We start from the raw sequence: 24,864 nt of genomic DNA, 5'->3' as shown, positions 1-24,864 counted from the left end.
GACATTTCCGAGACCGCGCCTGCGCCGAGACGAGCGCAAGAGAGGCGCGGTCGAGGCGAAGTTGTCCACACTCCCGTGACAGCACAGGCAGAGACGGGGCGTGATCAAAGTACAGAGGCTGCCCCAAGTACCACCCCTCTCCGATCCCAGGGCAATGGGCACTCAGCCAACCGCAGCAGCCAGCACACAGTTTCAGCCTCCATCAAAATCTCAAGTTGGAGATTTTTCGCGAGTGCAACACATGTTGAGTGAGGTACACCGAGCTCTTCAACAGGCTAGTCCCACAAAAGTGACAAAAACAGCATTTATCAGATGATCAAGTTTCGGATGCAAAAGATCGGCGTAGAGGAAAAAAAAAAAAAAAAAAAGGTTGTCCAAAACCAGAGAAAAGTGAGAAAGCACCAAGCTTTTGCCCAAGATACAGAAAAAAGAAGAGAAAATCAATGTAAATCAATGTTATTCCAAATATGATGTAGATGGAAATCTATTTTGAAAAATGCCTCTCAGGGAGAGAGACAGCACCATATAAAGATAGAAGCATTAGTAAAAATTCAATTACTCAAAGTGTCTCTGAAGACAGAGCATTTGAGAAACATCAATCAAATCCTATCTGTGGGGTCATCAGCTGATTCTCCAATAGTTCAGAGTTTTAGAGATTGTTGTCAGTGAGTTTGTAACCTTTGTTATTTTTAGATTTTATAGGTAATACTGATAAATAAAAATTGCTGTTAATGTTATATGAATACTTTAAAAAAGTTGTCTTAACTCCTTCAAATACTTCCTGTTGATAAGTTGATTATATAATGAGAATTCTCAGAATTTGTAATAAGAATTATTAACAAAGTATTGTAGTGTTTATAACCAGCCAGTGTTCCACTATCTCTTTTGTGTGAAGCCACGTCTCTTCAGAATCTTGTCTTTATTTCCTAACTACTCACAAGTTTTTGGATTTCTTTTAAATCCAAATTGCCGCTTTTGTAGTTTTCTTCATTTATTGTTTCTTCAGTTATTACAGAAATACTTCAGCCAAGAATTCAAAAAGTCTACTGTGTTTGAAGAATTTCTATCCCAACAGAAGTTTCAGAAAGATCCAATTATTTAATAGTTTGATAGATCTTTAATCCTAAAGTTTCCTATTCATAATTACTGTTTTTAAGAGTCTCATTTTAAGAATGTGCTAAGTGATATCCATCAATTAGAGTTCGGGCTCTGGCCAAGTCCTAACTCTACTTGAATAGAGTGATTGACAATCAGCCCAAATGTTTTCTGCATCAAAAAGTATTCAAGTCCTTTTAGCTTGGCAATTTGACCGTCTATGATGGCTGAGCCTGTTTTCAGAGAGAGTTTAGAGAAACATGAATCCAGACATAGATTCTCCACTTCTCTATTGTTGTAAAGTTCATCAGCTGTCGCAGACTCTGAGATGACAGTTCAGTGTCATCTCAGTGACAATTGTAGTGTTTGACAATTGTATGTTTTCAGATGTGTTATTAGTTATGTGTATTATCAAATTGATTTCTAAATGCTGTCATTTTACATTTCCCTATGCAATTGCATAGAGACTAAAACAGAGTTGATCAATGTTTTATTTTCATATCAAGACCCATTCTTCACCTCCAAGATTTTGAGAAAATCCTCCAGTCTCTTCGGGGACGTAGATTTGTTTGTGTTTTAGCAAGTACAAAAGTCCAAGTGAATCTCAGTGAAGAATGTGAAACTCCATCCAGTACAAGACAATGCTGACAAAAAGCACAAGCAAGAAAACGCTGACCATTCCATAAGCAGAAAAGAAGATGTAGAGATGTAGACTGCACAAAGATTCCAACCCTTGTGCTTTACCCACAAAAGACTAGAGATTTTAAGTCACTTCATGGGTGTGAAAATCAGTAGTGTTGTAGAACTGTTGTTAGATGATAGCTTGTTATATTTTAGTAGAGCTTTTAGTTCTCTTGTTTATTGTGCCATGCATTCTTTTGTGCGTACGGTGAGTTGCAAACCAAGTTACCAAAGAAGTCTTCTTAGTACAAACAGAAGGGGGAGATGTCGGAACTCAGGACATTCCTTTGGGAGTCTGGAGTTTCCTGGGACCCTTGCCAGGGGGCTCGGAGACCCTGGCACACAGCCCAGAACACCAGCGTGTTCGATTACCAACCACGGAACAACTTGTCACCTTCATAGAAAGAGATAAAAGCCACAATAGTGTAAATAGTGTAAGAATAAAATAATTACAGAATCTAAATGTAGGTTTTAGGATTTTTGGTATAGGGGTTTCTGGTGACAAGATGGAGGGATTTGGGCGTGTCTAGCCTTTCTTCTTCTTCTCTACCTCCATCTTGTCTGGTGATGTCAGCACTTTTAGATTGGTCTAAAGTAGAAACTCACTGTCTAATATAGATGATAGGTATTGGAAAATAACGGTAAATATTGTACACGTAGTTTGTAGTATATAAAGATAACACCGCCCTGGGGGTGGGGGGAGTGCCTCTGGCTGTCCTGCCAAACGGATCTCGGCTGGACAGGGAGAAAGAACTTTATAGATAAGATGCAATAAACAGTCTTGAGACTGAAAAAATGAAGAGCCCTGACTTCTTCTTCAAGCACCGGGCTGGGAAAAGAAACTTTCGAACTTTTCTCGGGGTCACTCTGACCAGCTAGAAAGAGAGACCCCGGCAGAAGAAGACACCTACAAAGGGTCACACCTGCAGCAGGAGCTTGGGCTGTGCCTGTGAGAGCCCCCTGGGTGCTGTGGGATGTGGGAGCTGGGCACCAGTTAAAGGGGGAGTTGGAGTGGGGCAGTCTGTTTGTTTATGGTCATGAGGAGAGCTCTCCTGGCTTCCAGGATTCCCACATTGTTCCTTTGTATCCTGCTTGCCATGTACCTTGGCAAAAAAGCCACTTCCCTCCCTGGGTGCCCTGAGCCCTTCCCCAGCTGTGGGAGGCTGGGGGTGCACACTCTGCATGTCTGCAGATCTTCTCTCTTGGTGCTGGGCCAACAAGGTGCAGGGAGCACCACCAGCCTTTGCTGCCCCCTCTGCCTCTGTGCGTGTCTGTCCTACCAGCACTGCGTCCTCCTGCAGCCCCTGGACTGGGCATTTGCCAGGAAGGGTTGAAGGACACACAGTCACAGCCCAGAAGAGTTTGTGAAAGAGCCTTAAGCCTCAGGTCCAGCACAGACACCTGAAAAGTTTCACACCTGAAGCCATTTAGGTGGCAGAAAGAACCTGGGCATGTTTCTGGCTTCTGGTGTGTGACTTGACCTCTCGGAATGAGCCTCTGTCAGATCAGTGAAAGAACAGGAAGTTCCAAAAATCAAAGCAACATTTATTTATAACAATTCACAAAGCAATAAAACAGGGAGAGATTTTCTGTCCTCTTTTGTGAGATGTCAAGCCACCTCACAGATGTAGTTTGATGGATGCTCTGCTGCCTACAAGCGATTTCCAGTTAAAGAAAGCAGAAAGAGTCTCTAGGAAGGATAACTGACCATGCTCTTCTGAAAGAAGAAGGAAACGAGCATATAAAATAGTCTGACACCTATGGTACATTCTGTATTGATCATTTCTTACTGATTTCAGTTCATTTTTCCCATTCCCACCTCAGTATTCAGTTTTGATATGCACTGAGGAGGTACCAAGATCTGTCTGGATCTGGAAGTTTGTCAGGGGGGATTTTTTCTGCCTGTTTCATTAAATAGTGATTTTCAGTCTGACAAACATTCTGAATGGTCCTTGTTTCTCTCCCTTCACTGTGATTAGGACAGCAGATTACGCAACAGTGAGTTAGAAGGTGATTATTACTCTGTATGCTGACAAACTCATTTTGTTTGTCTTTCCTTTGGGTTTTAAAGGCAAACTGTGCCTTCCATGGTTCTTATAAATCTGTGTGTTTCCTTCTTCCAGTCTGACTCTGTTTCATGAGCTGTAGCCAAAACTCCACTCTGTGTTCTTTCAGTTTCTCTGCTGCCTTTTGCTCCAGGTCTATTGCCAGGTATTTTTCCTCCAGGTCATACTGAGGCCAATGGACCAAGCCCTCTCCGTTGGGATTTCTGGAAATAACAGAAGGAAAAGTTAGCTCTCCATTTGCCATCCATTGCTCTCTGACTGCTCATGTTCAGGGCATTTCAGAAAACCGACAGGTGAGCCCAGATGATGTGATTTTGGAACATGAATAAACCGACAGTATTGTTTGAAAATGCTCATCAGTGGAACAGCAAAAGTGTAAAAGTTGCCATTCATTTTAGATCTAAAATTCCATTGCAGATGGAGTAACTGCCCTTAGATTTTTTCTTCCTCATTTCTGATGATTTTTTAATAAAAAGACCATTAAGAAGAGAAATTGCTGCAAGATTTGTCTTAAATTCTGTCAAATTTCTAGGGAGCACCATATAAGTACTGCTGCAGGCAGGTAAGTATGTTCTGGGCAGCACAGACTGAACTTGAGCTGTAATCAGCACTGTGATTCTCACCCATTTTTAGCAAAGTTGGTCCAGTATCTCATGATAGTTCTGCTAAGTTCATTTTCTTCTTTTGTAGCACCTCCTGCAAAGGGAGAGATGAAAGAGCCACATTAGAAAGTAAAGAATGAGTATCAGCTCTACCAATTGCAGCACTTCTCCTGGTTGCCCTGAGCTGTTGGAGGTTTTTCTAGGAGAGACCTGCAGATGAATGATATAATGAAAAGTAGCTGCTACTGAAGACAGAAGATGTTTATGCTCATAATAATGCTTATGACATATAAGGTATGCTTATAATAAGTATAATGTTTAGAATGCTTATAAGAGAGAAATTCTATTCTAAAGCTCTGCAGTAATTGAAATGAATAATAATGAGGTTCTAAAAGGAATATGGAGTAAATATGGGTACATCACCAGCTAAGAATGGCTTTCCAAAGATAAAGGAAATCTCAGCTCCGTGATCTGCTTTTACAAACTCTGGTACCAAACCTTCCGCTGAACTCGGCCGGTGTTGGAATTCGTAAAAGTAGACTGGGTTGCCAGCATCTAGAGGATACAGAAAAGTGCTGGTTTGAGAGCTGAAAATGCTGCTCCAGAGATGATAAACTTTCATGAAAAACCCTTTTGTTTAAATGAAAACTCTACCAGTTCTCTGGAGAGTGAAAAGGGCTGCACACTGTCCACTCCAGCCCCAGACAGAATTCTACAGCTGTTCTGAAGCTGCTGGGTTACCTCTGTGGTATCTGGCCACTTCCACAGATGAGGTGACAAAGTAGACATCTCCCAATGCATCCAGGAGGCCATCTCTGACCTGAGCAGGGCTTTCTGCATCCCCCATGTACTCCTGGTACACTCTGTCAACAACTTCAGATGGAAGGCCCTGAAAGAGCAATCAAAAGTATTATAATGTTGATGATTATTAGAAGGAGCAACAGCAGTGGGTGAGTGAGGCCTCTGCACATCCCTGGCTAATCCTCACCAACAGCTTTCATAGAAAACCCTCAGCTGTGTCAGAGTGTGGCTCAGAGCTCAGACTGGAGTTACACAGCTGTGGATACAGGTGGTCTTGGGGAAAAGAGGGGTGCAAGATCAAAGGATCAACCACCTTTAGATAAGCAGCAGTCAGTGATGCTGACTGTTCTCTCTTCTGTGGAAACACCTTCACAACAGCACAGAAATCCTGCTGGATTTCATAAAATCCATGGATTGCTGTAGATGACCAGAACTTGTTCAGAACAAGCCTGGGTTCTGCATTTCCAAGTTCATGGTGGATGTTTGTGTCATTGAATGATCCTTGCAAGTACTGGCCCTGCTTCTAGAGTCCTTAATTCTTACCTCATAATCTGTACTTTTCTATGGAGCAGTTTCAGGAGAGCACAAAGGCACCAGAGAGCCAAGAGCTTTGTAAACTCCAGGGAAGCAAAACCTCGAGACATCTGAACAAAGGTGTCAGTGCACCCCAAACTCTCGGGCTTTCCTTTCCAGTGCCCAGCTACTGCTTTAGGAGGTTGTGTCCCATAGGTCTCCTGCCAGACCTGCTGGTATCTGCACATCTTGCATAACCTGGGGGGATCTAAAATGTCCCAAGAGACCTTGTTTAGGTACCTGCATCACTCCTGGATTCCCACAGAGCTCCTTTTGAAGAAGAGGGGCATTTAGGCTGGAAATGTAGAGAGTATTTCCTGTCACTGGAGGTAACAGGAGTGCAGCACATCTGTGCCTGTTTCTGCCCCAATTCAGGGAGCTGTCCAGCACAATGGCATTTCCCTGTGAAATGTGTCCCTCCAGGGGTAAAGACAGCCAGCCCAGCCAAGCAGCAGCACTGGGTTATTCTGAAACTGGTCTCTTACCTTATTGAATACTGCTAAGTTGCTCTGTAAAATTTGACGTGCAACATCTTTATCCAGACCATCCACAAAAGGAGGATATTTCATCATCTGTGTGATACAGAGCATCACACTTAGTAAAACAGCCTCTATTTACAAAATGATGTTTAAATAACAGCAGTATAATTCTCTTACCATAGGAATTCCCCATCCAAATTCACAGTTATTTACTCCTATGATGTATGGGACCGCATTGATGGATTTTTCAGAGAGCAATTCCCTGGGACTCTTTGGAAAAAATGCGCCATCTGCACATGTACTGATGAAAAAGACATCCTGAACAAAAAGGGAAAAAAGAAATCTTTGAGAATGCATTCATTTTGCTTCTAAAAGAAGTTCAGATTTTTACTGCAGTTCCAAATTAAAGCCAACTGAAAATACAAAAAGTAATGGTATTCAAGCCATCCTAACATTTCTCTGACTGATTTTCTGCACTAGGCAGCAGGTTATGTGAAGATTACCATTATATTTCTAATGTTTGTGGAGCAGAAGTCATTATATTGAAATTACACCTTTTCTTATTCAATATGGCCATGGTTGTGTGGGACAGTGGGGAAAAAAAATTTCTGCATTGAAGTTTCAAAGGCACATAGGTATGGTGATTTGAACTTTTCAGTAGGACATAATATATGATTTGATTTTCAGGTTCTCCAGCATCTTCTGTGCCATTTTGTTTTCCTTGCCCTGGTGGAGCATGACAGCAAAGCACAGGTAGGTCCAAGTGCATGCAGAATGGAAGGGAAGGAACCTGTTTGCACTTTTTAGGTAAGAATTCACTGCAGAGCTGCAGTGCTGTCATGTCCTGGAAAAGTCAAGAACATCAGATTTTACATCCACTTCAGGTTCTCCTAATAGTACAGCCCACAAAGAGTATGCTCTGGGATGAAAAGGTCTGAGGGGTCATATAAGTGCAAGAAGAATCATTTCACCTACCATTTTCAGTGTTATCTCTAGTAGTTCTTCTTCTGTTTTTCCTCTCAAGCAATCAACCATTGCAGCTGAACTGGATTTTTCACAGCCAGAGATAGCAGCAATTTTCTGCAAGCAGTGAGAACAAAGAGGTTTGGACACGTTTCCTCTGTCTGGCTCTACGAGACACCGAGTCCAGCAGGAGCAGCCAAAGCTCCTGCCCAAAGGATGCTGGAGCCTGGCTTGTCCCAGCTCCACAGGGAGGCCACTGGAAGCCCTCACAATCCCTCACACCACGGGCTGGGCAGAAGGGGAAAACCTCTGCCTCCAAGAGTTTTTGGTACAGAAATATTCTAAGACAATGCTGCTAAATAAGGGGCTGGGCTGAGAAGACTGGGTGACATAAAGGAGTTAGAGAATAAACCATCTGCAGGGCAACAGAGAGCACATTCTACCACTCTTGGAGAAGTCTTCTTGGCTGGAGCAAGAGCTGTCAGTAGAGAGAGCTGTCTCTTTTATGTCCCAGCTTCCAGGTTCTGGAAACTGTTCCATCCAGTTGAAGAGAAAAGAAAGAGGTGGAAGCCTGTAGTTCTCAAATTAAAAAACCGGAATAGAGTCTTGTTTATTTACACACTACAGGCATCAAGCAGGAGGGGAAGAGAAGAGTACTCAGAGTCTGATACTGTTTTCACACCAAAAAGTATAAGTTCAATTTTTTTGAAGACACTACATGTTACAATACTACTTGACATTCATTCTTCTCTCTTTGTGGATCTTTGGTGTTTGAAAAGCAACACATCATTACAACATGTACTATCTGCACACAGAAATTCTGTCTTTAAAGACTGCTTTGATTTGCAAGAAATGTGAATTCACATGATTCAATATTTTGGACTGAACAGTTTAAGATATGCAGAACTATGTGGAAAAGGGAATTAAAATTACCACAAGTACTCACTTGTGCTTCCTCCTTAGGCTGGTCAGTGAACAAGCCCATGGCTACAGTGCCACTCTCTGAAATGGCCTTGTGGAACAAGCCCTTGGCCAGGGGAGATAAGACCTGTGAGAAAGCAAGGACAAGCATGACAAGCACTGTGTTCTCCCCAGGGATTTTGCATTTCAGTATCAGCAGCGGCCATTGGGAGCATTTTGAAAGCCCCTGTGCCAAGAGTGTCCTTGTGTAGCCTCTGACCACAGTCCAGCTGTGCAAAGTGCTTTGGCAGCGCCCTCAGGGATGGGAGTTCAGGGCCTTCCCTCCCCCTGCACTTTGCTCCCAGTGCCTCCCAGCACCACTCTGCAGGGCAGGTACACATGGAATGTGCCCAAGGCAGTCTGGCTCTGCTGCAGAAGGGCAGGAAAGAGCTTCTGGCCAGAGGAAGCAGGGATGTGTGTGCCAGGTACAAGGAAGCCTGGCTGGGCTGCGTGGGAGGGACTGGAGAAGGGGAGAGTCACAGCCAATGTGCTCCGTGTTGGAGTAAAGATTTTACACAATCACAGGGTCACAAACTGCAGGGCTGCATCAGCTACCAGAACTATTCACCTCAATCACTTTGCCCAAGTGGCTGTCAAAGCAAACAGGAAATGGGCAAGAGTCTACAACTCCTCCTAAAGGACTCTGCTCATGAGATTAGACTTTTACACAATCACAGGGTCACAAACTGCAGGGCTGCATCAGCTACCAGAACTATTCACCTCAATCACTTTGCCCAAGTGGCTGTCAAAGCAAACAGGAAATGGGCAAGAGTCTACAACTCCTCCTAAAGGACTCTGCTCATGAGATTAGACTTTGAGGGTTTTTTACATTGAAAAAAACCAAAACCCAAACCAACGAGAATATAATTCAACAGCTGAGTGATACCATTCTGTTAATTAACTACAACATTTGAGTATGAAAATTGCACATTTTTATCATTCAAAATCTGTGCTGTGTTGCCTTGTTGGGTTATCACAGACCCAGGTGACGTGTCACTGTAACACCGGCCCTTTTCTCTCGCTGACTTCCCATGCAGATACCGAAAGTGGATGGAGGGGTTTTTCCCCCGAGTAATTCCAATTCAATATTACTGTGAACTTACAAGAGCAGAAACACTGATTCCTCCTGCAGATTCTCCAAAGATAGTGACAGACCCTGGATCTCCTCCAAAATGCATGATATTTTCCTGAATCCACTGAAGAGCCGCCACTTGGTCTAAATATCCCCAGTTACCTCGGGCATGCTCATCACCAGTGCTGCAGAGAGAGAACAGATTTGTCCAAATGCTCAATGCAAGCCAAGAGGCAGAGGAAAATACAGTCTGTGGTGTGAGAAATCATCTGCCATTGCCTACACAGAACTTCCCTCCACCCCTGACAAATGGATGGCTCAGGAATCCCTGAGACTGGAGCAGCAGCCCCACAAGAACAGATCTGGAAGCTGCCTTGGCACTGGAAATTGTCCCCAGTGCTTGCAGGTGCAGTTCAGAAAGGTTTCTTTGCAAAAGCAACTCTTCTGCACTTCTCTTTACAGAGGCTTTGCACACATTCTTTTGGACGTCACTTAGGAAAAACTGAGATCAACCAACTTACCTAAAATATCCAGCAATACCTAATCTGTACTGAATTGTTACAACCACCACGTTGTCAAAGGCTGCTAATGCTGAGCCATCGAATGATGAAGCTGCTCCAAGAACTAATCCACCTCCATGGATCCACACTATGACCTGGAGAAAGAAATACAGGATCAATCCAGCACAGGTAAGAGACCCCAGTGACCACAACTAAATATTCCCAAGATAGAACATTTTGTGCTTTTTCGCTCCTGATTCTTTCAGATGACATTTCACTAATTGTAGAAATCTCAAATCTAAGGCCTGCAGGGCTACAAAATGGCACTGCTTTTGTCCAATGCTTCCACTGTGTCAGTGCCCTGTGCCTTTGGACACATCAATTAGATTAAATCAAGCACTGCTTAGCTAAAATGCCAGTACAATTTTACTTGTGAAATAGGATTTTGAGTCTCTTTACGTTCAGCTAATATTTGCTGGGATAAAGAATGTAAGTTGATGATCACTACAGAAGTGTCTCTGCATGTCTGCTCATGGCAGAGGTTGAAGTTTTCCTATCAGATAATTTTGCTCAAGGTGTTATAAGGATTTTGCTTACAGGCAGCTTCTCCTTTTTTCCTGTAGAAACAGGTGTGTACACGTTTAGGTACAGGCAATCCTCAGACACTTGCAGGGCAACTTTCTCTTTTCTGTTGGTAATCAGATCTGAAATAAATTGTCCTTGTACATGATCCTGTAGACACCTGAATAAATGAAAAAGTAACAGGCAAGAGAATTCACTATAAACCTGAAAGCTGTGAAGAGAAGCTTTTTTGTACTTCCACATCAAAGTGCCAACCAGACCCTGATTTGCAGCACACTTTTAGATTGGCATGTGAAATACAGATGAAAATACAAATGAATCATTTCATATCTCCATTATCTTTTTATGTTGCAATGGTAGACATCAGCCTTGAGACACTAAACAAGGGCAGTAGGACAACGGGAGTGAGACATTTACAAGGTAGATTGGAATTGCTGTGCATTTCTTATGTGCCCTTTTAAGCACTTGACTCAGGCGTTTCCCCCTCCCCTAATGTTGCATTCCAACATTTCCTCAGCTCCTTTCTGTCTGTGCTCCAAAGGTTTACAGTGATTGGTGAGTGATGGCCAAGTGCTCCTGAGGCAGAGCATTGTCTGTACGTGCTGCCCCATCTCAGCTCATCACTGATGCCCGTCAAACAGCAGCTTTAGGTACAGAGAGCAGCTCTCAGAGTGTCTTTAGAAATGCATCCCCTGGAAGAGCTGCAGGTGCAAGGAGGGGGCACCAAGGAATTTGTCTTCATGGATGGCCCTGTGTGCACATCAGTGCCATGGAAGTGCCCAGAGTTTAACATCATGAAAGGTTCAGAGGTTTGGTCATTGCCTTACATTGGTGGGTAGGAAGTGGCATCTCTGACACCTTCCCACGGCTCAGGTGGCTGGGGTTCAGAAAACCTCAGAGATCCAACGGGAGGCTTGGCAAAAGGAAGTCCCAAAAAGACATTTACAGTCCTCTCAGCTGTGTCCACTTTGAATTGGAACCCTCGGACTCTGCCGTATTTGGTCTCTGCTTCTGGTTGTTCTGTGGGACAGCAGCACAGAACCACATCATTGGTCTCTTTGTAAGTAATTGCTAGATTTGCTACTTAAAGACACAGCTTTTGTACACTTCAACAAGTAGCTTTTATACATAAGGCTTCAACAACAAACTCTCATCAGCTTTGACATGACACTATCTTAATCTGCTCTTTTATTTTACTAATTCAATTACTAGTGTTTACTCATTTAAATTTTAGATTTCCTAATTTATTCCAACACACTCCCATTATTCCTTTATCAAATCATTAGAGCTGACATTACTTCAGCCTTCATTTTGATTGGTCTGTATGTCCATCTCCTTCAGGTATATAATATGTATTGTCTTACCACACACACTTTTAGTGGTTCCATAGAGATCCTAATCTTTTTTTTTGCCCTGTGGTGTTAGATAAAAACCCAATAGATTGCTGTCTTAAGAAAAGACAATCAACAGAGAAAATACATTCTAGACCCTCGAGAGTATGTACAGTCAAAAGGAAAAGCTTCTAACATACTGAAATATATTCTGGCACAAACAAATCCTGTTAACATTTAAGCAAGACTCATTTTAAGATGTGATTGAAAGTTCTAACATCAAATTACAGATGTTTTATTGTGGCTGCTCAGCATTAGCAGGCAAGATTTTGGGAGAGGGATTCGATTTTGCAATTTGCAAAGAAGGCAATAAGACAAATGACTGAAAGCAGATTAAAATTGGAAATGAATTTTTATCTACTGCAGCTCAGTTTGTGTGCCCAGCTCAGCCCAGGATTTGTGCCCATCCATGCCTGGGTTTTTGCCCATCCCTGCCCAGGGTTTGTGCCCATCCCTGCCCAGGGTTTGTGCCCATCCCTGCCCAGGGTGTGTGCCCATCCCTGCCCAGGGTTTGTGCCCATCCCTGCCCAGGGTTTGTGCCCATCCCTGCCCAGGGTTTGAGCCCATCCCTGCCCAGGGTGTGTGCCCATCCCTGCCCAGGGTTTGAGCCCATCCCTGCCCAGGGTTTGTGCCATCCCTGCCCAGGGTTTGTGCCATTCCTGCCCAGGGTTTGTGCCATTCCTGCCCAGGCTTTGAGCCCATCCCTGCACAGGCTTTGTGCCATCCCTGCCCAGGCTTTGAGCCCTGCTCTCGGCTGGCCCCGGCAGGCAGCTGCAGGTGCCCCCTCGCCCTGCAGGTGCCCTGGGCAGTAGCCCCGGTGTTTACCTGTGGCCACCAGCGCCGTGCCCCCGAGGAAGAGGATGCAGGCCAGCAGCGCCGTGTCCCTCACAGCTGCCATGGTGCCACTGGCACCAAGCCCGCGGGCCGGGCCTTTATAGGCTCGGCCTGGGCCACCTTGCGCAAGGCAAGCCCGGGTGAGGCGAGGGAGCGCTCGGGCTGCGAGCCAGGCCGGGACTGCCGGGCTCGGGCCGGGAGCGGGGAGCCCTCCTGCCCGCGGGGCTCCTGCTGCCTCCGCAGCGCTCCTGTGCCACGGCATTGCCAGAGCCGCGGCCACCGCGGGCTCCGAACGCTTTGCAGACAGCCTGGCACGGCCGGGAGCGGGGTCCCGCTGCTGCAGCACCTCCGGCTGCGGCAGCGGGGGAGGCTTCGCCCAGCCCGCGCTGCACGCACCTGCAGGGCACCTCGGCTCCCCTGGCTCACACTCGCTGCCTTTGGGTCCTGACATCTCCGTGTGCCAAACACAATCTAGCCGAGAGCTAACCAACAGCCCTGCGGGCGGACCTTTACCGAAGTAAAAGCTGAATGAGTTTTACTCTCAGGAAAGCATTTTTCTGACAACATAACCAACACTAGAAAAACGCCAGCTTGTTCTGCAGGGTGCAGGAGGCACCTGTCACTCAGAGCTGTGTGTTCAGGGATGTTTGGAATAGTGTTGCAATGCAGTAACAAAGAAAGAGATGAATGACCAGCTTTTGTGAAGTGAGACCAAGATTAAAGGGTGGTATTTGGGTGGTAACTCTATTTTTAATGCCTCTGGAAAATCCAGAGGGTTTACTTTGTATCCTTTCACATCTATGAATGAAGAATGATATGAAAAGGAGAGAACAGAATAGCTGAGTAGAGATTTTCTGCTCACATTAACTAAGAGGTTGTGTTGGTTTTATGCAAGTATTAGGCTCTGCCTTTTTTTCTTTTTTTTTCTGTTTTCTTTTTCCTAACTCAGTAGCTCTTGCCCCAGAAAGGCAGTTTTGCAATTTCAGATCATGTGAGTTCTCAGTTGTCAGAAACAGCATTTCAAAGAATCAGCTGACTGGATGACAGAATGGTTGGAAGAACCCTCAAAGCTCTCCTCATGCCACCTCTGCCATGGGCAGGGGCACCTTCCTGTCCAGGCTGGCCTTGGGCAGTGCCAGGGATGGGGCAGCCACAGCTGCTCTGGGCAGCCCTTGGTGCCAGAGCTTCAGCACCCTCAGAGGGAGGAATTTCTTCTGTCCATCTGATTTAAACCTACCTTAGTTGGTTTGAAGCCATTCCCACTTGTCCTGTTGCTCCATGCCCCTGGCAAATGCCCCTCTCCCTTTTCCTTGTAGGCTGCCTTGGGCTCCTGCAAGGGGCTCTGAGGTGTCCCTTGCAGGAGGGACCAGCTCTCCAGCCCAGCTCTCTCAGCCTGTCTCCACAGGAGAGCTGCTCCATTTCTCCAGATCCATTCCTGCTCACAGCTCTCTTTACAGCTCACAGTGGCTTACAGGACCCACAGTCTTCAAACTAGTTTAGCACATCTCTTATGCTCCTGTTAATGCTGGGTGCTGTGGCTGTGCACTTTACTCCAAATCTTCCCCTGTGTATGTGCACAGGTGTGATTTACAGCCCTGGAGATAAAGCCCAGTCAGCTTTACCCTGGCTGCTCAAAGGGCAAACTGGTGGCAGGCACTGCAGGTGTCCCCAGGCAGTGCTGGCTGTGTCTCCAGCCTGTGCTGGGTTTCTGGTGGCTCCTGAGCTCTGCCCCAGTGCCCTGCAGGCCCTGCCAGGCTGTGCTGGGTGCAGCTCCTGAGGCTGAGGGCATGGCCAGGGCTCACTGTGCACTCCCAGATGGGGAATGCTGTGAGTCTCAGCTGCTGGGAAAACAAGGAGGACTCTAAACTCACGTTAAATTATACTAAATACACAGAAAAAAAATATGCAAGTTAAGAGAAAATTCCTCTTAGAGGTTGCAAGCAAACATTTTGCTTCTAGTTCTTTGGCTTCTGGTGACTTACAATTACTAACAATGTTTTCAACTATCACAGGGGACTCAAATCCACCAGATTATCTGCTGTATTCCATCAAATCCCTCTTCCTCTACTAACATCTCAAACATTTATGTGGTTCTTAAATTATGATGTTATTGTTTTCATTTTGGATCAATCATAATTATTATTCTACAATTTTATAACGGTCAACAAAAATCAACAGGACCCCCACTGCTGAAGGGTCTTCTGTGCGGATTCTGCAGTTGACAGCAGCTTTAGCTATAAACAAATCCAGTGCTGTCCCCAACCCAGGCACAAGAGGCCAAAAGTCCTCACTGTGACCCCTTAGTTAAATATTTTTGGAAGAAAATGTTTTCAGTAACCACGCTCAACAACTGTTTTTCATGCAACCTTTCCTCAACCTTCTGGTGTCTTTCCAGCCAGCTCTCTAGCCAAAATCCCTAAAAACTTAACCTCCTAAAAATGCAACTGAAATGGAAGAAAAGCTTCAGCCCTGTAAAGAAAAAAGTGTGGAAGTCATGATATAAAGTCATGGCATTTGGCACAGATCTTGTTTCAGAGATTGACCATCCCCTGCACCACCTGGAGCCCATGAACACTGCTCAGTCCCTCAGAAACAGCTGAGCTAAAACCACCTAGGAGTAACTCCAGATTTGGCAGCACTGGGTGCCCTGCTCTGTTCTTCCTGCACAGCACCCCAATGGTTCCTAAAGGAGCTTCCAGACAATTCTCACCATTCAGGTTAATGAGAGTCCCATTGAAATCCTCAGCCAGCATACAGGAAACCACATAACATAATTCCTTCAGTTTCACCAGGAAATGCATACCTGTTCTCACCTTTCTGACATCATCTGTTCCAAACCAAGACACTCTCTCTGCTGATACTCCTTCAGTAGCTTATCTGCATGATCCATATCAAGGAAACCCATGTAATCTTCCTCATCCACAACATTAATGTAGAAGGGCTGGAACACAGGAGCTGAACCAGCCATTGCCATCACCATGTCCTCAGTGGCTGCAGGATGTGTGTCCTGGGCACCTGGGCCATCCATGTCCTCACCGGCTGCAGGATGTGTGTCCTGGGCACCTGGGCCATCCATGTCCTCACCGGCTGCAGGATGTGTGTCCTGGGCACCTGGGCCATCCATGTCCTCACCGGCTGCAGGATGTGTGTCCTGGGCACCTGGGCCACTGGCAGGCTCAGACAGGTGGAGCTGCTGGAGCTGGGATGCACGTGTTCTGTGGGGTCGGTGGTCAGAGACAGGGATGAAACACAGAGACACACAGACACAGACACACAACCGCCCCCACACACCCCCCAGAGCTCCATGGGACAAACTCTGTGCTTTATTGTTCAGAGCCTTCTTATACAGGGAGTTCAAAACTCCTGGGCCTTGACAGCTCATGGGTCTGAGTCTCACACAGCCCAGCGCCTGAGCGGTGAGGTGCCTGCAGCCCAAGATGGAACCTGGTAAGTGAAGGTCCCTGTCTATCAACCCAGAGACTCCAATGCCACAATTCTCCCTTTGGGTTATATTCAAAAATGTACTGTGTTCTTTGTTATCTTTCTCGCTGTTTCTAGAGGTGCAGCACTCAGGTCTAGGAGCTTGTAGGGGAGAACTCTGGCTAGCATGTCACAGGCTTAATGCTTACAAGTTACAACTTATCTCTGAAAACAAGAAACTACTCAAACAATTTAACCCTTAAAACTGTTAGGGAAAACCTAACTCCTAGAAAAAACAATCTGTAAACAGAAAAGACAGTTTGTAAACAGGAAAAAATAATTTGTAAACAAATCAAGTCCTTATATGAACTGTCACTTAGGGAGTCCCAGATTTCCATGAGGTAGGTGATCAATTGTTCTGGTTACAGGGCTCTGTGATGGCTGTTGAGGTGTTATCAGGAGGATGCTGCCTGTGGTCCTGAGCAGGATGTGGTGCAGGCTGGACACATCTGGCAGGCGTTCAACGTGTCTTGGTGTCCATTGAAACACATTCATGCCATTACCTTGGGTTTGGGTAGCTGAACATCATAGGATTCTTGTACTGTTATATGACTTATTAAAAGACATGAGAACATGATAATACCTAAGACTTAACAGGAGGTGTAGTGTACATTCACCCCAAACTTTTCTCCCTTTTCTTTGTTTTAATAACTAAAATATGAACCAAACATGGATTTTTCAACAGTATTAATAAGGTACAATTACCTAGGGTTTGCTGTTGCTGAGGGGTTTCTTTTTCACAATGAGGTCTTAAAAGAACCTCTTCCAGATGAGGCTCTCTTGTTTATCTCAAAGGAAAAAGGGTTTCACTTTTGCAAAGTTTGTATGGAGTTATCTAGGTGAAATAGTATATTTTTCCTATACCAGCTGGGCTTATGGCTTGATTAGGGCCAGGAACCTAGTTGGGAAAGGTTTTCCCTAATTAAATTTAAAAAACAAGCCTTTATTACTATCTACTGCAAAAATTTTTTAATGTGAACAACTTATGAATAATTAAATATAGGCATTTTAATTTTTCAGTTATTATGGTAACAGTGCAAGCAGTATGGTTTTCTTCTTGTTAGAAGTTAGAGAATTGCTGCTGACAAGTCAATAGGTGACTTTTAGCTTCTAAAATGATGACTGGTGGCAAATTTTCAGTTAGAAAATTTTGCAACTGAAATTTGCTTTTGACATTACTAAATTTGTGGGTTTGTGTTTGCTTTAATAGATCTAGAAGGTTAGAACAAGCAAATTCTCTGAGTTTTCCAGGTTGATCTAGTTTGCGTGCTGTTTGCATTGTGCATAGAATTAATAGTAATAAACTTTGTATTATAAATTCTAAGATGTATTTAATAAACTGTATTCCATACTTGAAACAGAGACAATACCTTCTCAGTAACTGTAACAGAATCAGCTAACAGAGACTTATTAATTTTGGTTTCAGCAAATGTAAAGTGTAATAATATTGTAGTATGAAATGTACGACATATTTAGCAAACAGTTGTGCATTTTTGTAAGTGTTGCGTGACACCTTTATTATAACTGTGATAGCCTTGGTTAACCTAGTTATGTTATACGAGTCAGTTTCACCTTCAGCACGTGTTATCAGTTTATTAGGGTCTGTAGAGCATGAGACCTTGGTAGAGTTGCAGCGGTGGAAGGCAGGGTGGCAGTGGGGCTCTGCTGAGCTATGTGGGGTAGGCACTCAGCACTGCCTTTGTTGGCGTTGCTTTGGCTGGTGCTGTTACATTTTTTAGTTTGCTTCTTCAGTGCCCACACGCGGGAGCTGCTGGTTTCCCACTGAGCTTGGTGAGAGGGTTGTCCTGCTCTCAGCCACCGAGTGATGGTGTGCCATGTGATCAGCACCATTTTTTGGGCAGGTTTGTTTGCTACAGCCCCCATGGTATAACACTCCTGTAATGCTTTTTCCCTCCACCCTTTGCTTGGTGGGCCCCCTGCAAGGGCTCTTCCCACGCTCTGGGAAACACAGTTGGTGTTTGGAAACATCGAAAGGCTCTGAGAGGCTGTGGGAGTGGCAGGATCAGGGAAGGCTGTTGGCAACAAAGCATCTGTGTGTGTCGCAGCATCTACCAAGCAGCCACCCGGTGCTGCCCTGCCAGCTCCCACACTGCAGACTGCAGGGGACACTCCTCCGCGCTCGGGATGCACAGGGGCAGCTAAGGGCATTAGCCCTTTCCTCGGGAGAGGACGGGTGAAGGAAGGGAGTAGGCAATTCGGAGGGTAATTAGTCCAAAGCTTTATAAGAAACCATGAAAAGCTCCCAGCCTCAGGGGGTTACAACTCCAAAAAGCCCCGAGACAGCAGGAGCAGTATCTTTTACTCAGGGCTGGTGCCAAAGGAGAGGTTTGACTACCCACCACAGAAGATCAAGGGGGAGTGAACTGGGAGACAATTAACAACTAGAACAACCTTCCAGGAAACTTAGTGGGAGGGATCCGTGATCTTTGACCAATCACTCGACACCCTTCCTGGAAGTTGCTAGAGACGGGAGCAGAGAACCGAGTGACAGACAAGGCACTGGGGAGGGGATTTGAGGACGGGCAAGGAAGTTTCCAGTGAAATGGGTGGAGCAGGGATAGGATTGCCATTGGGGAAAGGGAGGTAACTTAGGGTGCAACTACAAACGGGAGAAATCAGGAATGAAACAAATAACACAAGAGCGGTGCTCTCACAGTGTTCTGCAGGGGGATGATGATCCCTTGAGTCTCTTGCTGGCATGGAAGGCTTTAACTCCAGCAGGGGTGGTGCTGAGAGGATAGTGGCCCCACTTGTAGGTATGACAATGGCAGGAGCTCCTGGCGATGTAATTCCCAGATCCGCCCATGGAGGCAGGGTCAGGGGCAAGGCCACGCCTCCAGTGATGCTGGCTTGGGGGCAGGGCCCTGCCCCCCCCCGATGCAGACTGGACTGGGGGTGTAGGTACGTTCCCCCAAGGGAGGCATGGCCATGCTCCATGGAATTGGGGAATTATCTTTGGGGCCAGGCCACCTGGCCTCAAGAGGAAGTAATCCTGGTGTGCGTGCGGTCACAGAGGTGCTAACATGGCAGCACGGGGCAGCGCCAGAGCGGCCACCGCGTGGTCTGGCCCCACAAAGTGGGGCTGCATGCTCGGCGTGCTATTGCCTAGACCGGTGATGTAGCCTTGGGCGGCCGGAGAGCGACTCAGCTCGGCACAGCAGTCTGGAGTGGGCACCATGGCTTGGTGTTTGCCTCTTCTCCAGGCTGAATTGCACAATCCAGCAGGCCACCTGTCCAGGCACCGGCGGCCGCCGCGGTGCGGGCAGTGCGTCGGTTCCCCCGCCTGCCGGACCCCACCACTTTCCAGGGCCATGCCACCAGCTGGAGCACTGCCAGTGCACGCCGAGGTATCGGCTCCGCGCGGGCTCTTGCCACCCGCCGGGATTTGGCTGTCCCTCCGGCCCTCACCACGCCTCTGGGCTTTGTGTAATCTTCCATGTGGTGCCCGTTCAGCGCCTCACGGTGCGGCACAGCCACTTTTCTTAGCACGCAGTCCTCACCACGCATCTTGGTTTTTATCCATATTATTAAATTCAATATCAGTTTCCAAGGTCTTAGGATTTTAATTGCATTTCTGTCCCTTTTGTAAGCTGCACCCATTATATATTCACCAGTTTGTGTCCTTGTATGAATATTTGACGCATTCTCTTTGGTAGGTTCCAATCCCCGATTTTTAGTCCATATTATCAAATCTAATAAATTCTCTTTTTCAAAGTCATTTCTTTAGAAAATGGGTCCATACTTGCAATGCTGGATGTTCTTCCATGGAGATGGATCCTCCAATGTTCTCTGGTGGAGTTTTCTTCTATTTAAAAGGGGTATATACAAAGGAAATCCGGATTTTTAGCAGCTTTTCGCCACAAAACAGTCCGGCCCACTGTACAAGCTAGGTGGATCTTCACACTTACCTCTTGTTATATCTGGTTATTTGCTGGCCTGACCACTCTCTGCACTCACCTTTTGATTATTTCTTCATCTTCACCGCTGGTCTGTCCAGTGGCTCTGCCCGCACACCGGCCTGCCTCTCCCATTGTAGCCACAGGGCCTGGCTGAGTCATATCACGTCGGGGTCACCAGAATTACATTGGAATCCACGTGTTCCATGGGGTCAGTGGGCAAAGAGAGGAATCACACACACAGAAACACGCAGGCACACAAACAGACACACAGACAGGCACACACCCACACCCACACACCTCCCAGAGTTCCATGGGACAAACTCTGTGCTTTATTGTTCAGAGCCTTCTTATACAGGGAGTTCAAAACTCCCGGGTCTAGACAGCTCATGGGTCTGAGTCTCACACAGCCCAGCTCCTGAGCAGGTGAGGTGCCTGCAGCCCAAGATGGAACCTGGTAAGTGAAGGTCCCTGTCTATCAGCCCAGGGACTCCAATGCCACAGAGCTGCTGGAGCTGGGAGCACATTCCACCTGGCTCCTCACAGCTTCCTTTATCCCAAGCAGCTCAAGGGAGGCACATGCAGCTCTGTGAACCTCCCGTGGGGCTGAGATCATTGGAACATGTCCAGCCCCAAACCTTGACAAGGCAATTCTGCTGTCCAGGAAGTTGTGTTTCTAACAGCTGGACATCACTTAGAGCTTGTTGGCCGCTCTGTTTCACAGAATAAATCTCCCTCCTTGTTGATCAGGTTTGCAAGTTACAAAGATCAGACAGCAAAGAACATCCTATCTTAATACAAATTTGTATATTTCTCACTTAGCAACAAGATGATCTAAAAAGCAGGACTGGCACATGACAAACATACTTACTGACCACCTTGGAAAGGCAATTATAGTAAGTATGGATAATTTAAAAACTTCAAAAAATAGATTAAGATTTTATGGACAGAATGTGAAAAACAGAACAGCAGCAGTTCTTGCTGAATAGTATCAGTAAATATACTGCTAACAATTTGTTCAACTCTAGGTGCAGCTGGGAATCTGCACCGAGTGACCATGAATACTAAAGCTATGAAATAAAATGAGGTTTGGAACATAATGTAAGGATCTGCTGTTTAAATGTAAGGATCTGCTGCTATTCACTGTGGCCATGGTGCTCTTCCTTTCTCAGCTGTTTGACAGTGTACCAGTCTTTATATTTGGGGTTTAAAACCCACAGATGGACAGAACACTTCCTCTCACACACTCAGAAACTACTTTGTTGTCATGTGTGCCTACTGTGTGCCTCCCTTCTACCCAGGAGTTATACTTGTGGCTTTGCATTCCCAAAGACACAGGGTTTCTTCTGTCCTGTTAGGATTGTGATTTTTGTGAATGTACAGGGACAGACACATTGATTGAACAAACACACCACAAATGGACATAAAGGCTGTGCCAGAGCAAAAGAAGGGAAGGCATAAGAAATGTCAGACAGAAGTGGCAGTATGGTTGCTGCAATTAGCTGTTACTAATTGCCACAGCTGGTGATTTTCACAAGGTATGGAAAATGCAGAAAAGGGGGTGGCCAGGTAGTGCAGATGACACTGCTTGAGATCCACAGGTGTGCAAAAGCAAGTGAACCCAGGGGTGAGGAGGAAGAAGAATGTCGGAACTCAGGACATTGCTTTGGGAGTCCGGAGTTTCCTGGGACCCTTGCCGAGGGGCTCGGAGACCCTGGCACACAGCCCAGAACACCAGCGTGTTCGATTACGAACCACGGAACAACTTGTCACCTTCATAGAAAGAGATAAAAGCCACAATAGTGTAAATAGTGTAAGAATAAAATAATTACAGAGTCTAAATGTAAGTTTTAGGATTTTTGGTATAGGGGTTTCTGGTGACAAGATGGAGGGATTTGGGCGTGTCTAGCCTTTCTTCTTCTTCTCTACCTCCATCTTGTCTGGTGATGTCAGCACTTTTAGATTGGTCTAAAGTAGAAACTCACTGTCTAATATAGATGATAGGTATTGGAAAATAACTGTAAATATTGTACACGTAGTTTGTAGTATATAAAGATAACACCGCCCTGGGGGAGGGCGGAGTGCCTCTGGCTGTCCTGCCAAACGGATCTCAGCCAGACAGGGAGAAAGAACTTTATAGATAAGGTGCAATAAACAGTCTTGAGACTGAAAAAATTAAGAGCCCTGACTTCTTCTTCAAGCACCAGGCTGGGAAAAGAAACTTTCGAACTTTTCTCGGGGTCACTCTGACCAACTAGAAAGAGAGACCCCGGCAACTGGCGTCCCTGGGTGGGCTCGAAGAAAGATGCGGCAACTGGCGTTCCCTGGCTTGGCTGCAAGAAAGACCCGGCATTTGGCATTCCCAGGTGGGCTGCAAGAGCTGGGCAGCAAGAGAACAACCCGGATGGGCGGAAAGAGGGACAGCTGCAAGAGATGGGCTGCAAAAGAGAGACCACGGCACGTTGGGCAGCAAGAAAGCACCCAGGTGGGCAGTTGGCAGGCAGCCATGCCACCAGACATCAGCCGCTGAAACACAGCCCGTGAAGAGAACAAAAAAGGACAAGGAAAAAAAGCAGGCACTCCCAAAAAGAAAAAAAAAAAGAAAAAAAAAAAAGGGAAAAAGAAAAAAAAAAGAAAAAAATTCAACTTCTGCTAAACAAACTCACATCCAGATCTGGCGGGGGGGCCAGTGACCAAGGCGACCTCCAGACCGACCTTGCAAATAATTCAGCTTTTGGTAAGAAGGTTGAGATTTGAGAACATGGAGGGGACATGCTCTCAAGAACAGTTAAGGATTTTGTCAGCCTTACAAGGTCTGGCAGCCACACACCTTGTGAAAATCTCTGAAAAAAAGTAGAACGGCCTTGAAGCTTTTATCCCCAGCAAGGGTAATGCTAGAGGCAATTTCACGGAATTCCGCAGGGGTCTGCCAACTATCAGCAAGCAAGAAATATTCTCCCAAGGATGGGGGAAGGAGAATTGCCCTGCCATCAGCAGGCGGCAGGGAGGGTCAGAAACAAACCCTACTAAACAAGTGTGAGAAGAATTGGCATCATTTCTAGAGTTCCATGAGTCCCCAAAACGCACAAAATCCCCAGAACCTTCAGGGTCCTCTGACACGGATTCAGCCAGAGGGAGGAAGGCGGAGGGGGTCGCGGGACCCGGGGGAGAGCTGCTTCTCGGCGACTGGGGAACCCGTGCCAGGGTGGCGCCAGCCAGCCAGCAGCCCGGGGGAGCCGCAGAGACGGCCGTGGGGGTTGCGGAGGCTGGCGGGGGGGCCACGAAGGCAGCGGGGGGGAGTCGCAGACACAGCAGCGCAAGAGGCGATAGCGCGCACGGCCCTATCGCAGCAAAAATAAAAAAATAAAAGCGAAGCGGAGCATAGAACCAAGAGGAACGTCATCACCTCCAAACCCCTCAGTGCCTCAAAGGTCCACGGGAACCCCAGAGTGTCCTAGAGCTCCAGAAATCTCAGGACACTCAGATACCGATTCAAACTCATCTCTTGTCACTCCCGAAAGAGCTTAGGGTTGAGATTTCCCCTAGCGAATTGGAAGATTTGGACTTAGCCTTTCTAGAAGCAGGTCAGCCCGATTTGCAAAAGCCAAAAAACGGTCGTAAGGCAGAGACAGCAGCGAATTCGGTAGCGAAGAAGACCGTGTCGGAACCTGAGGAAGGGGGGGAGGCACCCTTTTCGCGCAGGAGAGGCCGCGCCGAGGCAGCGCCGGGCAGACAGCAGCAGCCGGAGGCGGCGGCGGCAGAGCCAGCGAGTTGGAGCCGCAGAGGTGGTGAGAGGTGCGAGAACAGACGCGGTTTGCGCGGGCGCGATGCCGGCAGCGGCGGCAGTTTCAGACGAGGCGGTGTCAAAGACGCGCGCGAGAAGCGAGACTCGCGGGACGTCCGGGAAGGGCTCTCAAATCATAGCGTCCACGTCAGACACGGGCGGTAAACTTGGAGCAGCTGCAGGGCTCCAAGCGGTACCCGTAAGCAGACGCAGGAGACGCGCGGTGATAATGCAAGACCCAGAAGTCGGAGCGCGAAAAGTTTTTTCCCCAGTTCGCGGACGCAAGACGAGCACCAGCCGAGCAGGGACCGCGCGCGCCGGTTGCGGGTGTTGGCACAGAGCCAGAATGAGATCTGAGCTGTACTAGTGTCGATCAGAGAGAGAAGGACATTTCCGAGACCGCGCCTGCGCTGAGACGAGCGCAGGGGAGGCGCGGTCGGGGCGGGGTTGTCCACACTCCCGTGACAGCACAGGCAGAGACGGGGCGTGATCAAAGTACAGAGGCTGCCCCAAGTACCACCCCTCTCTGATCCCAGAGCAATGGGCACTCAGCCAACCGCAGCAGCCAGCACACAGTTTCAGCCTCCATCAAAATCTCAAGCTGGAGATTTTTCGCGAGTGCAACACATGTTGAGTGAGGCACACCGAGCTCTTCAACAGGCTAGTCCCACAAAAGTGACAAAAACAGCATTTATCAGATGATCAAGTTTCAGATGCAAAAGATGAGCGTAGAGGAAAAAGAAAAAAAAAAAAGTTGTCCAAAAACAGAGAAAAGTGAGAAAGCACCAAGCTTTTGCCCAAGATACAGAAAAAAGAAGGGAAAATCAATGTAAATCAATGTTATTCCAAATATGATGTAGATGGAAATCTATTTTGAAAAATGCCTCTCAGGGAGAGAGACAGCACCATATAAAGAGAGAAGCATTAGTAAAAATTCAATTACTCAAAGTGTCTCTGAAGACAGAGCATTTGAGAAACATCAATCAAATCCTATCTGTGGGGTCATCAGCTGATTCTCCAATAGTTCAGAGTTTTAGAGATTGTTGTCAGTGAGTTTGTAACCTTTGTTATTTTTAGATTTTAT

At 46.4% G+C, this 24,864-nt stretch overlaps 1 protein-coding gene and 1 long non-coding RNA gene across 10 annotated transcripts in view; one reads left to right on the top strand and one right to left on the bottom strand.

The window, feature by feature from the left end:
• The window catches only part of LOC132333052 (uncharacterized), a 148,848-nt gene that overhangs the window by 22,730 nt on the left and 101,254 nt on the right, over window positions 1-24,864 (top strand). For all 8 annotated transcript variants that reach the window (XR_009488044.1, XR_009488049.1, XR_009488047.1 and 5 more), the window contains 3 exons: window positions 4,533-4,738; window positions 6,985-7,050; window positions 9,258-9,981. This is a non-coding gene — a long non-coding RNA (uncharacterized LOC132333052). The remainder of the gene's footprint in view (window positions 1-4,532; window positions 4,739-6,984; window positions 7,051-9,257; window positions 9,982-24,864) is intronic.
• LOC132333048 (fatty acyl-CoA hydrolase precursor, medium chain-like) lies at window positions 3,301-12,750 on the bottom strand. Of its 2 annotated transcripts, none has more exons than XM_059857782.1 (13): window positions 12,591-12,750; window positions 11,202-11,394; window positions 10,390-10,534; window positions 9,814-9,947; window positions 9,324-9,477; window positions 8,207-8,308; window positions 7,273-7,377; window positions 6,475-6,615; window positions 6,304-6,390; window positions 5,186-5,333; window positions 4,868-4,999; window positions 4,466-4,538; window positions 3,301-4,045 (listed from the first exon to the last, which is right to left on the bottom strand). In XM_059857782.1, the coding sequence occupies exons 1-13, from the start codon at window positions 12,661-12,663 to the stop codon at window positions 3,871-3,873; spliced, it is 1,662 nt and encodes a 553-aa protein (XP_059713765.1). In that variant the 5' UTR covers window positions 12,664-12,750; the 3' UTR covers window positions 3,301-3,870. The 2 variants fall into 2 exon arrangements, with proteins under 2 accessions (XP_059713765.1, XP_059713764.1); XM_059857781.1 differs by having other exon boundaries at window positions 5,186-5,343; window positions 6,305-6,390.

Source organism: Haemorhous mexicanus, chromosome 12, assembly GCF_027477595.1.
Source record: "Haemorhous mexicanus isolate bHaeMex1 chromosome 12, bHaeMex1.pri, whole genome shotgun sequence".
Classification (NCBI taxonomy): domain Eukaryota; kingdom Metazoa; phylum Chordata; class Aves; order Passeriformes; family Fringillidae; genus Haemorhous; species Haemorhous mexicanus.
Note: the sequence above shows the minus strand (reverse complement) of the source record. Positions and strands in the feature narration are given on the sequence as shown.